Below are 15,900 nucleotides of genomic sequence, written 5' to 3'. Positions count from 1 at the left end.
TTATTTGAATAGGATTTCATCTTAATGAGATTTGCTATTTAGAATTAAGAATGAAGATCTTGCCGTATTAATGGGACATGCGTTAGAGTTCAAGTAAGTGAACCAGAAATGAGTTACCACATTTAATAGGAAAGAAAGAATTAGACATGGGTTGGATTGAGTATAAATATGTCATGCCCAATAATTTTGTCACTAGACTAATAATTAGTTCATTCTTTCATAATTGATAAATGTCTCCTAATTTCAAAGATAGAGTAATAAGTTATAAATATTTCTAAGTGTAGATGAATTTTCAATACTTTAAATAACTAATATATTTTCCGACTTTCAAATAATTTTCTATCCATAAACTCTTGGTCTTACAATAATTTCAAATTCGTTTAGGAAAATAATACAAGTGCGCGTTCACATGACTTGACCAATCAACTTCGAATAATAATAAATGTGTTATTAATTGTGTACACGTACGCGTGACATGATTCTTGACGCCAAACAAAAATGAGTACACGTACACGTGACTTATTTCAAGATAATTTTCATAAATCTAATCAAGCAATAAAAGCGGATATAGGTAAAACATGAGAACCAATAAAACACAGGTTATCCAAAAATAATATAAGCCAAATGTAGTCATTAAAGCGACCGTGCTAGAACCACGGGACTCGGAGAATGCCTTACACCTTCTCCCCGGTCAACAGAATTCTTTACCCGGACTTTATTTTCGCAGACCAATAATAATAGAGTCAAACCTTCCTTTGACTAGGAATTCAAATAAATGGTGACTTGGAACACCCAAAAAATCAATTCCAAGTGGCGACTCTGTAAATAAAATAATCCCTACTCAAATTTGTCACTTTAATTGGAAAAACTCTTTAACCCACAACAATCCATAACACATATCTTTTGTGAGGAAAAAGGAGGTGTGACATACAAAATATGATATTAGGTAGGGTGGCAAACGGGTGGGGCGGGTCGGATATAGGATGGGTCGAAAACATGCAATGAAAAAACAGATAAATTATCCGACCCGACTCATATTAAATACGGATAAAAAATAATTTAACCGGCGAATAATATGAGTAACTATATTATCCATGGCTTAATGAATATGATCACTTTTGGGAGAATTCCTAATCTCCCAAATTTGAGCATCCCCCAATTTAAGGTTTTACAAATGTAAAAATTAAACTCATTAGTTATCCATTGGTTATCCATTTTTTAAATGGATAATATGATTCTTATCCATATTTAACCCCTTTTTAAAAAATTTATTATCCAACCCATTTTTTTTAGTAGATAATATAGATTATTAACTGTTTTCTTTTAACCATTTTGCCACTCCTAATACCAGGTAAAATTGATAGGAGTGAACCCATTATTCATCAAGTTTTTTTTAACCTTGCAACACTTGCCTCAAGAATTTTTATCGTATTAACTCACTCAATCCTACCTCTACCGAATTTATATAAAATATTAAAATTAGAAATTTTTATATAAATAAATTATATATTTTTGGGGCCTTAACTATTTGGGGCGTAAGGCAAGGGCTTCACCTGCCTTACCACCCTAGAGCCGCACTTGGCTTGAGAGCACCTCAATTATGCTGGCCAATTTATTGGAGCATATTACTAGTAACTGAAATGTCAAAGAACAACATTCCTTTTATCTGCGAGAAGCAAAGTGAAAAAAAAGGCCACACTATGCCCTTACATGTATGTGCTGCACGACCTTAAAACGTCAAAATTGAAAGAACAATCTTCCTACATATTTACAAGCATTTGCAGCATAGAACCCCCGCAGAAAAAATCTCCCATCATCACACGGCCGAAGCAAGGCTCCAATGTCAGCTGTGACATAAACAGCCAAAACACAAAAGTCCAGAGTTAAATAACCTGAAGACGCCGCAATACTTGGCAGGTAAATCAGCAGACTAAATACATGGCTCAAACAAACAAAAAAACAAATAGTTTTACAATCTTAGTGAATAGTGCTGCAGTAATGAAGCTGGCAATCAAGATAGAGGAAATGTAGTCTGAAAGAAAAAATGAGACGGCGGATTCTTGAGGCATACAGACCTTGGTGTTGCTAGTTGAGCATGGGCCAGAGCCGCCTTTATTGAGGACCAGACACAACAATTTCACAGTTGTATTCACAAGTCCATTTGTCAGGTGACTTATGATAAATCAAAGGATCCTTGGCCTTCATTGATCGCATAGAGTAACTTCTTGTACATGATTTCCTGTAGAGTGACGTAAGGCATAAGAAATTCTATTTGCCGCTCCCAAGAGAGTGGAAAGAGATAAGAGATAGAGAGTCAGTCTTAAATTGCACTAGGAAAGCAGATGACTACCCTCATGAAGGAGATGCGGGGATAAGTTTCTGCACAACCTAGAGCGGATGGATTGGGGAGAAATCATACCTTAGTAGAATAGGGAGGCAGTTTCAGGTAGTTAGCACATGTCATCACACTAGGTAGGTCATCATCTGCAGATTCTGATGGCATATTACCATTTGATGCTGTATTACTAGCACTAGATGAATGCTGTTCCAAAAATACAATGGTCAGTCACCGCAGAGAGAATAAAATGGTCGGACTTATATTTTAGCTAACTACAACTGTACCTTCCTCACTATTGTCAACTTAGGATTGAGCACAGCCAGACCACCTGGAGGAAGCCGGGGAGCACCAGTGACAAACTGACAGAACGCTCGTTGCTGCTCAGGAGTGAACTCTCCCATGATCTCTAGTAACTGAGGATCAGCAAATTAAACAGTTGATATCATTCTGAAGTCAATAGAAGAGACAGACTAACTAGCTTGGTAACATTAGTCTCAGGTACTACACTTCCACTGATAGCTGAGGAAACTTACATAAACAATAGCGGGACTCTTGGCTGTATATCCATGATCAAATTTGATATGATCTACAAGAGTCTCAGCCTGCACAAACAAAACAGTGAAATTGGAAAAAAAGCAGGAAACTTTCAAGTATACAAGTATCACAGTGTGCTATACTGGGTTCATGAGAAACAAAGGTTACCTTCCATAACTCTCTACGGCCACAAAGCAGGTAGTCCAACTCAGAAGAAGAGAATGTTTGCAGAGCTGAAATGTCAAATACCTGAAAGTTGTGGAGATTAAAAGTTATCATCTCATGTATCTAATTAGCTAATAGCCTGTTTGGCCATGCTTCTCCCAGGGCCAAAAGTGCCTTTTTTCTCAAAAAAGTGCTTTTTTCCTCAAACACGCTATAAATCCCATGATGGAAACTAACCTGATTGAAGCCAGATCTAAATGCTTCCATCTGCCGCCCAATTCCAGTCCTCACAGTGGCATCAACCACCAAAGAAACATATTCCTCCAAGTTACTAAGATCCACCTGCAAATTCCATTTAAGGTACAAATCAAACAAAATGATCAAAAGAAAAAGGACAAAATTTTAATTAAAAAAAAAAAATAGAATTGGCGTCCAAGGAAAAGCAGCATACATTCTGATCGCCTGCTTTCAGAACATATTCAGGATAGCCTGGGAGTGTGAAATCTAAACAAAGATCCTCAACTGGAGTCCCACGAAAATGCAAATCACTAATTTTGTCTTGGCCCAGGCCTCCCATTGATTCTATATATTGTTTCCGACTAACAAGAGCTTGCAACTCTTGCAAAGTCTTTCCCAACTCGGCATCAAAAGAGAGAATATCATACAGATCAAGCTCCTGCAGTGTTTTAAGCACAGAACCGTTAGAAAAGATATACAAAAAAATACAAAGGTGGGTGCAACAATTTGATCTTAGAAGGTATAACGTGCAACACAAAAAAACAGAGAGAAACCCTTACTTGGCCAAGGACAAGCTTATAGAATGTTGTTGACATAGGGAGGTCCAAAAGCCGCCCATCTTGAAGTGCTTTGGCCATCACACGCCCAAGCAATCTGAAATATTCTATTACTTTGGTGAATTGGTTTCCATCAGCAGTATCAACAGTCGATGGCCAGGGACGTGGGAATAATCCAAGAGGTGCTTGGACAAGTTCTTTATCTTCCCTGTTCAGTTTTTCACCCACGCTCACTTCCACTGAATGTTCACTTGATGAGGAACTCGTCCTCCACATTCCCAGTCCAACTTTTTGCAGATCATGACTTAAAAGGGTATAGAACTCCAGAGTTGGACCCAAACCAGTGCCAACTTCACCAAAATATTCAACCTCAAGAACAGCTTTTTGGCTGGAGTACATCTCCATTACTTTCGCAGCAGAATCTAGAATGCGATTTCTAGAGACACGGACTTTCTGGCGCTGTAATCTCCCGACCCTAACTTCTCTCTCATTGGTAGATCCATTACCATCCGCACCTTGTTGTTGCTGAAGCCGATACAAAGCCCTAGATAATCCAAAGGCTGTTGAATAGAAGTACTGGCGTCGAACCTCAAATGGAAAAAGAAATGGACAGGACCTTGTCAACTGGTAACACCATGATGGAAGAGACCCACTACAAAGGGCTAGAGCATCCTGAATCTGTCGGGCCAACTTTGGAGTGAGCTTACTGTTGACAAATTCCTCCGGAGGAATTTTGACACCAGCAGCACTGAGCTCATCTAAACTCAACTTTTCCCCTTCAGAAAAATCATCAATAACTGACTGGACACGTAACCGTGGGGCCAGCTGGTTTAATCCATCCAGTACACGTAACAGGGCCAAAATGTTGTAAGTAGGATTGGTTTTTTCCATATCACAAGGAAGTTCTCCCTGTAATATACTATCTAACAATGATGCTCGATGCAATGAGGGATCAGCACTGGCACTTGCTGAAGAACTAGCTTTGTTACACTTGGTGGAAGTTGAGCTCCCATCACCTTTGGTAGACCTCTCTGCTTGACTGTCAGCCCTTTGGTATGTGATAGTGTAAATATCACCCCAAAGTCTGCTTCCGTCACTAGATACAAAGTCAGTACCACCATATCTCTCTTCATCATCCTCATCAAGGACAAGCTGCCGCTGGATAGCCTGGTAGATAGTCAAGTGCCTATTAAGCTGCTTTCCACCTGCAGAAAATACAAGTCTGTGCGGATCACTAGTGCTAAAGAGAGGGCGTCCATGGCGATCTCTAGCACCTCTCACACCTCTACCATTAGCAGATGCAAGCCCGGCCATGGCAGCAGCAGCAAATGACATTGCACCCCTTGAACCATAAGAACTCCCACTCCTGAACTCAACGGATTCAGATCCCTGAGCAGAAGCAGCTCTGCTGCTAGAACCACCACCAGCATTTGTCTGGCTATCATTTGCCGTCTGTGCGGCAGGATTCTCCTCCGAAGAATCACCCAATTTAACATCATGAACTTTGTCCGGCATGCAAACAGGAAGAGAATCATCTCTCAACACCTAAAGCATTGGCAACAATTTCAGAAAACCATCTTTAATACAACTGTGCATTAAATTACAAGAGCTGATCAATTTGATCTGTGGAGAAGCGACTGAAAACATGCACATCGAGAATGCAGATCTGCTCTCAACAATCTAAGCGTAAATTAGAAGAATGGCAGAACTCGAAATTTAAAAAATGAGATTTTAGTAGTAGCTTACATCATCATGGTCATCTTCATCATCATCAGATATATCGTCATCCTCAATGACCAAAGCATCATCAATTTCAACAGGTGACATATCCAACTCCTCATCCTAAACATCGCAAAAAGCAACGGAATGTCAAGGTTCATATTGTCATGCAAGCAGCAAAAAATGAGGAGATGAAAAATGTAGGCAGTAAAAATCAGAGAAAGCATCAATACTTTGAATAAGCATTTTTCTGTTTCATTCAATATTTTTGAGACCTCAATGTTCAAGAGACCTACGTAAGTGATTCATAAATTAACTCGGGATCCAGTAAGCTAAATCATGTAATTAATTTATCAGTCAGCATAAATACGTCAAAAGAAGAATTAGCAAGATGTGCAAACAAAAGGTATACATTCTTAAAAGAGAAGGACAAGATACTAAAACCCTGTAACTTTCACCTCCCGCTAGAAAGGGCACAGGGACATACTAATGACAGTATATATGTAGGATATGATAGTTTAGTAGAAGATTTGTATTTTGAAGCTGTCATGAAATGGACACATGTCTAGCGTGCAAGTTGGTCTTGGTCATCAGTGGTGAGTAAGGGTAAAAGACATGCAGAGTAAAAGTGTCTTCCAAACTGATGAATAAAATTTAGAAGCAAACGTTAGTAGTACACATTGAGAAAGTGATGCACAAGAAGTACCTAAATTACAGAATAAACTTTTATTTGATAAGAACATGATGTTAAATTTTACGCATCTTCTTCTGATTTAGGTGAGTTTATATGACCTTTTGTATATTTGTCTTGTAGGTATAATGGTAATACTCTTTTGAGAATGAATTTCTTCAGAATGAGGTATAATGGTAATACTCAATCTTTTATTATTCTGCGTGTTCATTTCCAATTACAAAGCTGCTTTCTAGCAGTGATTCCCTTTCTTGCGTTTGATCAACGCAATTCCAAGACATGCAGGGATTCATGAAGCTTACCTACACCTTTGCATATCGTCTACAGCTTCTCTAACTCTCGATTAAGTGTGCATACAAGAATCATCACAGTCAAAATTGACTTTTACAAGGATATGTTCCTAAAAATTTCAGATATCTCTCAAGGTGAGCATCTAAATGAAATGCTTATTACATGAACAACCATGTTGATTAATTGACGGTGAAGAACCCGCCGTGTGGATGTCCATCAGGCAATGACATCATTTCACAAACCCCGTCATGTGGATGCCTATAACTTCTGACAATACAGGTAATTTTTTGATAATCGATGGGTCAATGTCCAAAATCAACCTTAAAAATTGCAAACTTTCATTTAATACTCCCAAACCACAATATTTATTTGGGAGGGAGGAAGTATTAACTTTCTTCTCTCCTTGAGCCGAGATTCTAACGGAAATAGCCTCTCTACCTTCACAAAGTAGGGGTAAGGTCTGCATATACATTACCCTCCCCATACTCCACTTGTGGGATTACACTGGATTTGTTATTGTTGTTGTTGTTGGAGGAAGAATTAACTTTCTTCTGCAGGAAAGGTTTATCTTCAACGGATTTCTCAAGTTAACGGAAAAGAATAAAGAAAGACATATTAACAATAAGAGGACGTTTACTCACTGGATATCATCGGTTATATTGGATAAAAAGATGATATACTAATCATTATTGGTAGACCATCCTGTCCAAGGAGGGCGTTTAAGATGCAGGAAATAGAGAAACATGAGTTTTCTATTTTTTAATAACGGCGGTATATTGGTCAGCTTGCGAGCACCTCGACTATTCGACCAGGTACCTATTGCACCCCACCAACACATGTACCAAGTAACTCTCTCACCGAGGCTCGAGCAAATTGGAAGAGATCACTTGGTTTTTTTTGTCCCAGCTAGAATTTGAAACCTAATCTCTAAGGTTAGCACTCACTTCATTGAGGCAACACCCTTAGGTTAGAGAAACATGAGTTTAGGTGAGGAAAGACCATTTTACCCTACTTAAATAGGACATACAAAAAATTCCTTCATTTAACAGATAAAATAGAGAATTATTTAACCTATCAAAAACAAAACAGAGAATTATTCGTTAGCTGTAATATTTGATGTAGTACTAAATACCAATATTTCAATAATATTTCTCCTTCTTGTTCATTTGTAAATTTTCTCATATTATTTATTCATCTATACTATCTTTCCTGGAATTTGCTATTATTATACAATTATTCTTCAACAAAGTAAAGAAATGACGAATTTTGCTCCAAAGGTATTTTGGAAAAATGAATCCATCTACTAGACACGCATAATAGAGCGAAAAAACATACCTCGGAACTAGAATCCCCAGTCACGGGTTTCACCTCTGTTTCTTTATCCAAGGCTGCTCGTCTTCGAGCAGCATTTCTTGTCTGGGGCCCTCTGCCATCTTCTTGAGCCGGTTTCAGAACAGCCTTTCCTTTGCCCTTGGAAGAACTTCCATTTTTTTCCTGTGGCGGGTCTTTCTTTGCACCGTCATTTATATTAACCGCTGACCTAGATCGTGTACGCCGAGATCCAGAAGCCGGAGTAGAAGTAGATGGGCATGAAGCACCAACTCCTGCAGGGGTGGTCCCAGACTCAGAGTTGCCTACTGACGCAAAGGCCTTTTGTCCAGACTCAACTCGCTGAACTCGAGGCCAAAGAAAGTCTTCAATTGCCGCCAAACTTGCTAAAGGATCAATCAACACAACATTTGAGGAGTAGTCACGGAGGGTTTTGTCCCCTTGAGCTCTGCAAAGGCGTAGCTTGAATGGTTGCGACAAAGCACTTAAACCTGAAGAAAGTCGCGCATTTCCGGTAGATGATCTGGAAGAATGACTCAGCACGACAGGGAACCGCTCCAACGAAGATAGGGCATTTTGAAGCTTTTGAACCAAAACAGTCATAGGAACAATATTTCCACTATCAACAGTAGCAGGAAGGGCAACTGCAATAAAAGACTTATATCTTCTGATTGCTTGTTGTCGAAGCCTAGACAAATTAGCATCTGAGATTCTTTCCTTGGAAAAAAATCCACATGTAAAATAGTTCAGCAAAGATGCAACAACTCCACTCCCAATGAACTCGAAAGTTGATACACCATCCCCTTTGCTGAGCTCCCCCAGCATGGAAGCTACCAGTTCGGCCAAGGTCTCTTCCTTACTGGCAGAAATATCTCCAAGCCGAGGAGCAGAAGCTTTTGATTTTCCTTTAGATTTAGATATTTGTTCATCAACACCAGCGTTCAACTTCATACTGAGATTCTTCAATCGTAGAAGATCATCAGTAACGCCAACTTCAGAAGCCCCTGAATCTGAAGGGAAGTATTTATCTTTGAAAGATTTAGCACATGCACTGACTGCCATGCGAATGCTAGAACTGGTCTTTGGAATTTCCAATGAGTTTGGCGGTGATCCACTCCCAGGAACTGTACTCTTGGGATCCTCAATGGAACTTGCATCTGCATTTGAATTATTGCCACGACGTCGATTACGCCTAGAGCGAGATGACCCAGGTATACAATCATTGTCCTTCTCAGCAGATGATGGCTGGGAAGGAGCGGAACTATGGGACGCAGACACTATCAGAGCATCTACAGCATGAACAACACCTTCTCGCACAAACATCTTGGAAAAAATTCCAGGAAGTTTTTCCATTAAAATTTCTGCTACTTGAAGGGCAGGCACCAGCACTTGGGGATCCTTCCAGGCCAATACTCCAGCCAAAAAACTACAGAGAAATTACAAATGCACTACTAATTTCACCACCAAAGAAATATGATGCACATAAAAGATTGTTCCATGGATAAACCATTCCCCCCCAGATCCACATCTGATGAAAAATTTCAAGCTTATATTTTGCTGATATTCATACCTTGATATGTTAGTGATGTTATTTAGAGATTGAATCATATCTGCACTGCTGAAGTACATAAGTTTTCCAATAACAGAGAGACACTTGTGGCGAACTGGACTATTGACACTGGATCCATATACCTGATCAGCAAAACAAGTAACAGGGGTCATCTCGTAAATCTCTACCATGGCAGTTGTAAGATGGAGGTAGTAATTTACAATGGATTATGATACCAACCTGGATCAGCACAGGAAGCAGATCCATTCCAAATTGTTGCAGAAGTTCAGGTTGATCATTCAATAATTTTTCTCGAGCTGAAACCTCCTGAGTAGATAGATTCGTCTCCTCCTGTTTGGTAGAACCACCAGCAGAAGGTTTCTTCACAACAGATCCTTTAATCAACAAATTAGTGCTGGTTGGAAGAGAGATGGTCCCTTGAGGCAGCGAAGGAAGAAGCTCATTTGCCAGGTTCACGATCTCAAAAATCTAGTAAAACCCAGGAAAATACATTTAAGGTCCTGGTTCTATCCAAAAAGAAATTTTGCGGTCCTTATAAGAGGTAGAAGCAGCATTCAAATGAATCAGTTCGCACGTAGCACAGAAAAGGCAGGCATGGTTTTCGTGGCATTTGTTCAAGCACCAGCTAGTGAAACCAGACGGTCTTTGAAACAAGAGGATCATTTAACCAATAAGCGGGAAGATTGTCATCTTATTTCACAAAATAATAGAGTCAATTAGAGGAATAACACATTAGACAAAAGAATTAAAGTAATAAGGTTGTTCATAACATGATCCAAGTGCTATCTAAATTACAACTGAAAGATCTTGAATGTTTTAGAAAACTAAGCCATATTTACGCTACTAAGGTTTAACTGATCTCAGCGACAAACAATTTGAGAGTCTTCAACTACTAATAAAGTTTCATAAGAAAACCAAGGGTATGTCCTAAACCTTATATTATTGTTTTACCAATTTTTACGTGATTCACATTCTAGGAATAAACATTTGAATATTCAATAATGCACTTGTAATGAAAAGGATAAAATTTCTAATGAAAAAAACTACACTTGTGAATTATTGTACTTCTTCAAGTCTAACAGCAAAGTTCCTTAGGCTGTCCAGGAAGTATAACAGCTGAGGGGAAAACGATAAATAGATACTTATCATCAACTTTGTACTTATCAATATGTTCACCGATTTTTGTCCTCGGAGCTTCAGTTCAAAGTCAAAGATAGTATAGAGGGGACATATGTGGTAATCATATGTCGCGACTTCGAATCCTGCCAGTTGAACAACGTTTGGTATTTAAGGGGGAGAAGGGTAGAGGGGCAGGCTTATTATCCACCGAGTTGAAGCTAAAAACAAAATTTCTCCATCAGCTAAAAAATTCATCGATATCAGTTGCAATAGTGGTGATCCAATCCTACACCAGAACATCAAGTAGGCGTATGGATCAAATTGGTTTTTTGAAATTGGAAAAAGAAAAGTATTTGAAGTTGAAGTTGAAAAAGTACATTTGAAAGTTTAGTTTAGAAAAATTTATTTGAGCTTCCTAAGGCACTCGCACTATATGGGTAACTCATTCCTGATTTAGAAATGCAGACCACCACATTGTAATGTCACTACCTTGTTCTCGGACATGATGAATCAAATTGTACCTATGGATCTGTTTTGATGTGTTTTAGTTGGTTTCTGATTTAATTTATTTGATTTGGATGGTTAATACACGAACTTTGGTAATTTTGGTATAAGAATGTAAAAGGTGCATAACCAGACTATCCAAACGGAAAGAAAAAGATCAAGAGAAGTGAATATTTGAGGTTGAACCTGCACAGGATTTCGCACCACAGCCCCAGAAGGCAGGCAAGATAGAGCGGGAAGACTACCTAACACATCACAAATATGCACTGCAGCCTAAAAACGCAGGGGAACAGGAACATCGTACATGATATCTTGCTGCAGCACAGAACATGGCACAGATGGATCGACTGCGATTTGTAAGGATATTTTTGGTCTTTTTGACATTACCCAACCCTATAAACACATGTACTTGTTCGGTAAGTTGGGTATCTTTAGTCTTGGAGCCATATATTGAAGTTTGAGCCAATGAAGGAGAGACTCCAATCTCCTAATCGGGTTGTCACGTTTTCCAAATCTTCTTTTCTATGATTTATGCTATGAACTCCTTTATGAAGTAATTTTCCTTTATAAGAACTTGATGATGTATTAGTTTAGACTTTAGGTTCTTGAATCAATACCTACTGTGTATGTTTGACGGTGAACCCTTCAAATCAAATCTTAATTTACTCGAGAGAGAAATTAAGAGGAAATCGTGTGCTTGAATAGTTCTCGTAGCGGCTCTCCTATAGCCCATTTATCCGAGAGAAGAATTGGTTGCAGGAGTGTGTTATTGGAATTGGAGTATTCGAGAGAAGCTACATTGCTATCTAAAATCCATCACTATAAACATACACAAATTGAACTACTAATGTGTTTCTAGAATCTTTATGCTATAGTTATTCCAGAGACGACTCAGAATAATTGGTGATCAGAATAGGCGATTATACTCATTAGAAGTAATCAATATTTATTCTAAAAAAAATATATGTATTAATCAAGGAGTAAAATCTAAACAAACCAACTATAAGTCTCTACTTCTTCCTCCAATAATTCTCTTCAATCTTGGTTAAAAAAATATAGATCATTTTAATTTTTTTTTTGTTGGACATTAGAACAAAGTTACAACAACAACAACCCAGTATAATCCCACTAGTGGAGTCTGGGGGAGTAGTTTGTACGCAAACCTTACTCCTACCCTGGGTAGAGAGGTTGTTTCCGATAGACCCTCGACTCCCTCCCTCCAAGAACTCCCCACCTTGCTCTTGGGGTGACTCGAACTCACAACCTCTTAGTTGGAAGTGGAGGGTGCTCACCACTAGAGCAACCCACTCTTGTCAAAGTTATTGGAATTTAATTGGAACTTAATAGTTGGAAGTGGGCATTAGAACAAAGTTATTGGAATTTAATTGTTTTCAACTACCAAGAATAAATTATTTGATAACTGTTCCAGTCCTTGTGGGATCGATACATAAATGAAACAATATTTGACAATAACAGGCTTCATTTTGAAAAATTGGTGTTTTGTGCTCTTAGAACAAAGTGTAGGATCAGCAGACAGCAGCTCACCGAGATAAGGTCAGGAGTGGGGGGTCATCTACCAGGCATTCTTCTCATCTTGTTCCTATTATGTTCATTTATCTCTTTGGTGGGCAAGCGAAGTTTCCATCTACGTGACCTTAATAAAATGTAATGCTGGAACTTTATCAAAGAATGAAATGTAGAGTTGGAAAGCTCCACATATAATTTCTGGTGTATTCCTATCAAGCATGAGAAACTTCTCATAGAACATCTCTTCCCCCCTACAGACAAACTGACCCGCCAAAGAAAGGGAGCTAACTTAAGACTACGAAGTATAGCAAATGAATCTAAGCTTTTTGAATCCGATTATTTTCCAACACACTTTATCCGCAGGCAAAACATACTAAAAAGTCACTTTGTCTTTCTATGCTACATATTTCTTATACCCAACATGAGCCTCTTGTGAAAATTTGTTTACAAGAAATGCTAGCAATTGTAGCATGAATGAAAACTAAATGTATGATATATACCTGCTCCGGAGGTTTGCTCAAGGCAGTTGAAACAGACACAGAGGCCACAAGACCAGAACCTGATAGAATATCCTTGAGAATTCCACTGATACCAAGCAGCAGTAAAGTTTTAGTTCCTAGTGGAGAGCCACTGGCACATGTCGCAAGAAGCCGGATTAAACCCTGCAAGCGTTATCAAGTCAGAATACAGCTATCAAGATTGTAAATGCCCGACATATGGAAGAGTTAAACGTACTGTGTAGGTTGACGTGCTGAGTGAAGCCTGACCACCTCCAGAGTTAGTGGTTGAGATGAGTGAGGCAGCTTGGGTAACAAGTCCGTGATTGCAAAGTTCATCTAGCTTCTCTGGGTATGATGCAAATGATTCGGCAATACGGGTCAAGCAGATAGAAGCATGCTCTAATACCTGCAGACACATCCAAGCACCAAGAGAAAACATTAAGAAAACAAAAGTTAAGTTTAACCAAACTAGGAGGGGCCAGGGAAGAGAAGATATCTTCCTGCAACGGTAGCATAACATGATAATGAATTCACCTTTGCATCATGATATTGAAGGAGATTTGTCAAAAGCGGTACAGCTTCCATGACAAAGTCAGCAGCATCTGAGGGAAGCTTCTTGCACATATTAGCAGCAGTTGCTAATGCTACTCTCTGTTGAAGGACGAAAGATGTTAGAAACAATTGTATATGTACTAAAAGGGGCTGGAAGTTTCTTATTTCACTAAAACTGAACTCCCATCAAAATCATGATACAAGATATTAAAAGATTCCACAAAATCATGAAAGGGATTTTTCTACCTGAACACCAGTGGAAAAGAAATCGAGATAAGAAAGCACAGCCATCAGCGCACCAGCCCTCAAGCAAGCAGTTGGGTGTTCCTGAGATATCTTCTTTAGAGCTTGCAAAGACTGTCAAAGGTAAAACATTAGCATTACAGCTAAAAAAAGCCAATCCTTAGTAAATACACATAATGGTTCCACGTAGAAACAGAGAGTTGCACTTAAAGTCAACTCGTTCACGGCCTAGTTAAGCAAGGATTATAATATTCGGATTGCGAATAATAGTTATGGATTAACTATGCTGGGAGTATCACCATGAATACTTTTTCCTTGTAGGACACATAAATGTTCTGTGTCAAACAAATTCACTCACCTGCTCAGCCAAGTCCATGTATTCAATTGTAAGCAGCCGAGCTACAAAGCATGAAACAGCTCCATAATGGACAACAGCAGCACAAGAAGAAGGTAGAACATCAACCAAGTGGGTAAGAGCCCGGGCTGCAAGAAGCATAATATCAGGATTGCTCTCGTGATTCAGCAGCCCAACAAGCACAGGTACGAACGAGTCCACGGAAAATGTGCTTAGTGAATCTTCCGTTCCAATAGAAAGCATCTCACACAGCTGAGTCAGAGCTTCTACTTGTTTCCCTTCCTCACCATCCGCCCTCAAACCGGACAATATCTTCTTGAGCCGGCCACTCTGATGGGACGACGACGCAGACCCCATTGCAGAGCTGGGGAGTAAATCATCCAATCCAGCACCTAGTTTCCTAAGAAGTCCTTGAAGTGCACTACTTGCTGAAGTTAAATTCTGGTGCAAAATACCAACACCCCCTTCGCTATCATTATCATCGTCCTCACCACCACCAGAATCTATGTTCAATCCTAGACTCCTCTCAGCCTCCCTATCCCTATCCCTATTCTTATCCCTAACCCTAACTTCATGCTCTTTCTCCTTACCTTTATCCAAATTATTATTATCTTTATCGGAACCATGACTAGGATTCTTACCACGGCGGGTTCGGGTACCCGACCCGGAAGATTCGTTTGTGGAGTCCATGGGTGTAGATGAGTCCTGGGAACGAGTTGAGATGCGAGAACGAATTGAGATCGATGCAGACGCGGCGGTGGGAGTTGAATTGGCGGTGGAAGTAGCGGCGGCAGTGGTGGAGAGACGAGCACGCTTAGCGGCACGGGTGGTGGGACCAGCAGAGGAAGAAGAAGAAGGCGCTGATGAGGTGGCCTCCGCCCGCTTCCGGCTCCGAGTTTCCATACAAAACCCAAAACCCCCTTCAAAACTGCGAATCACCTCGCCGATTTAATAAAATCGGCGATCAGACACTTTCCGATTCGGATATCATCGTCGTATATCAGAAACCCTAATTCACAAAATTGAAACGATTTTTAAGCAAAAGGGATAAAAAAGATGCGATCTTTATCGATTTTAGCTAAAATCCCCAAATCACAATCTATTAAAAGTCCCAAATCAGTATAATCGGAAAAATCGAATTCCAATTAAGTGCTTTGAGTAATCAACACGTTTGTTTTGTAGAGCGATATGCGACTCTGAGTCTGAAAGGAGGAATATAACTGAGAAAAGGCAAGATGGAGAAAGCTATATAGAAAACCCTAACTCTATAAATATTTTGTGTCTGTTGAAATTTTTATTTTTTCCTTCCCCAAAAAGATCGAATAATTTGCTTTTGGTTCCTTTTGTAATTCCAATTCTTTTTATTATTTTATTTTTGCTCCCTTTTCTTTTTTCTTCCCTTTATTTTTCTTCTTTTTCCTTCATTTCTACAGAGTATATATATATATATATCACTCCACATACCATGTCAGGCGACGCCTTTGGCGGTGACTACAGTACGAATTGGTTCAAAATCGGTTGGACTTTGCTTTTCAATTTGGTTCTCTTTTACGTACTTGTTTTAAATTTGCTTTTCAGATGGTGACGTCTGCTTGAAAAAATAGAAAAATGTTATAAATATACTATTATATTATGGATGTTCATTCACTACTCTGTTGTAAATAAGCTT

General features: G+C 39.2%; 1 protein-coding gene across 2 annotated transcripts; it reads right to left on the bottom strand.

The window, feature by feature from the left end:
- Window positions 1-1,598: 1,598 nt before the first annotated feature.
- On the bottom strand, window positions 1,599-15,617 carry LOC104110364 (E3 ubiquitin-protein ligase UPL3). Of its 2 annotated transcripts, none has more exons than XM_070186109.1 (18): window positions 14,235-15,617; window positions 13,880-13,990; window positions 13,616-13,732; window positions 13,317-13,487; window positions 13,082-13,243; window positions 9,651-9,899; window positions 9,432-9,553; window positions 7,868-9,287; window positions 5,578-5,673; window positions 3,835-5,376; window positions 3,489-3,713; window positions 3,275-3,379; window positions 3,041-3,121; window positions 2,872-2,940; window positions 2,623-2,751; window positions 2,420-2,542; window positions 2,072-2,239; window positions 1,599-1,835 (listed from the first exon to the last, which is right to left on the bottom strand). In XM_070186109.1, the coding sequence occupies exons 1-17, from the start codon at window positions 15,132-15,134 to the stop codon at window positions 2,174-2,176; spliced, it is 5,688 nt and encodes a 1,895-aa protein (XP_070042210.1). In that variant the 5' UTR covers window positions 15,135-15,617; the 3' UTR covers window positions 1,599-1,835; window positions 2,072-2,173. The 2 variants fall into 2 exon arrangements, with proteins under 2 accessions (XP_070042210.1, XP_009618133.1); XM_009619838.4 differs by having other exon boundaries at window positions 1,599-1,847; window positions 2,076-2,239.
- Between the last annotated feature and the right edge of the window lie 283 nt (window positions 15,618-15,900).

The sequence above is a fragment of the Nicotiana tomentosiformis genome, chromosome 1 (assembly GCF_000390325.3).
Source record: "Nicotiana tomentosiformis chromosome 1, ASM39032v3, whole genome shotgun sequence".
NCBI lineage: Eukaryota > Viridiplantae > Streptophyta > Magnoliopsida > Solanales > Solanaceae > Nicotiana > Nicotiana tomentosiformis.
The sequence above is the reverse complement of the archived record's forward strand: the minus strand, read 5'-3'. Positions and strand labels throughout refer to the sequence as shown.

Coding starts and splice junctions, on each gene's coding strand:
- LOC104110364 (XM_070186109.1), bottom strand. CDS start 15,134: ATGGAAACTCGGAGCCGGAAGCGGGCGGAGGCCACCTCATCAGCGCCT. Junction 9,900..13,081: donor TGAGCAAACCTCCGGAGCAG/GTATATATCATA, acceptor GGGTTTTACTAG/ATTTTTGAGATCGTGAACCT. Junction 3,714..3,834: donor ATAAGCTTGTCCTTGGCCAA/GTAAGGGTTTCT, acceptor AAAACACTGCAG/GAGCTTGATCTGTATGATAT.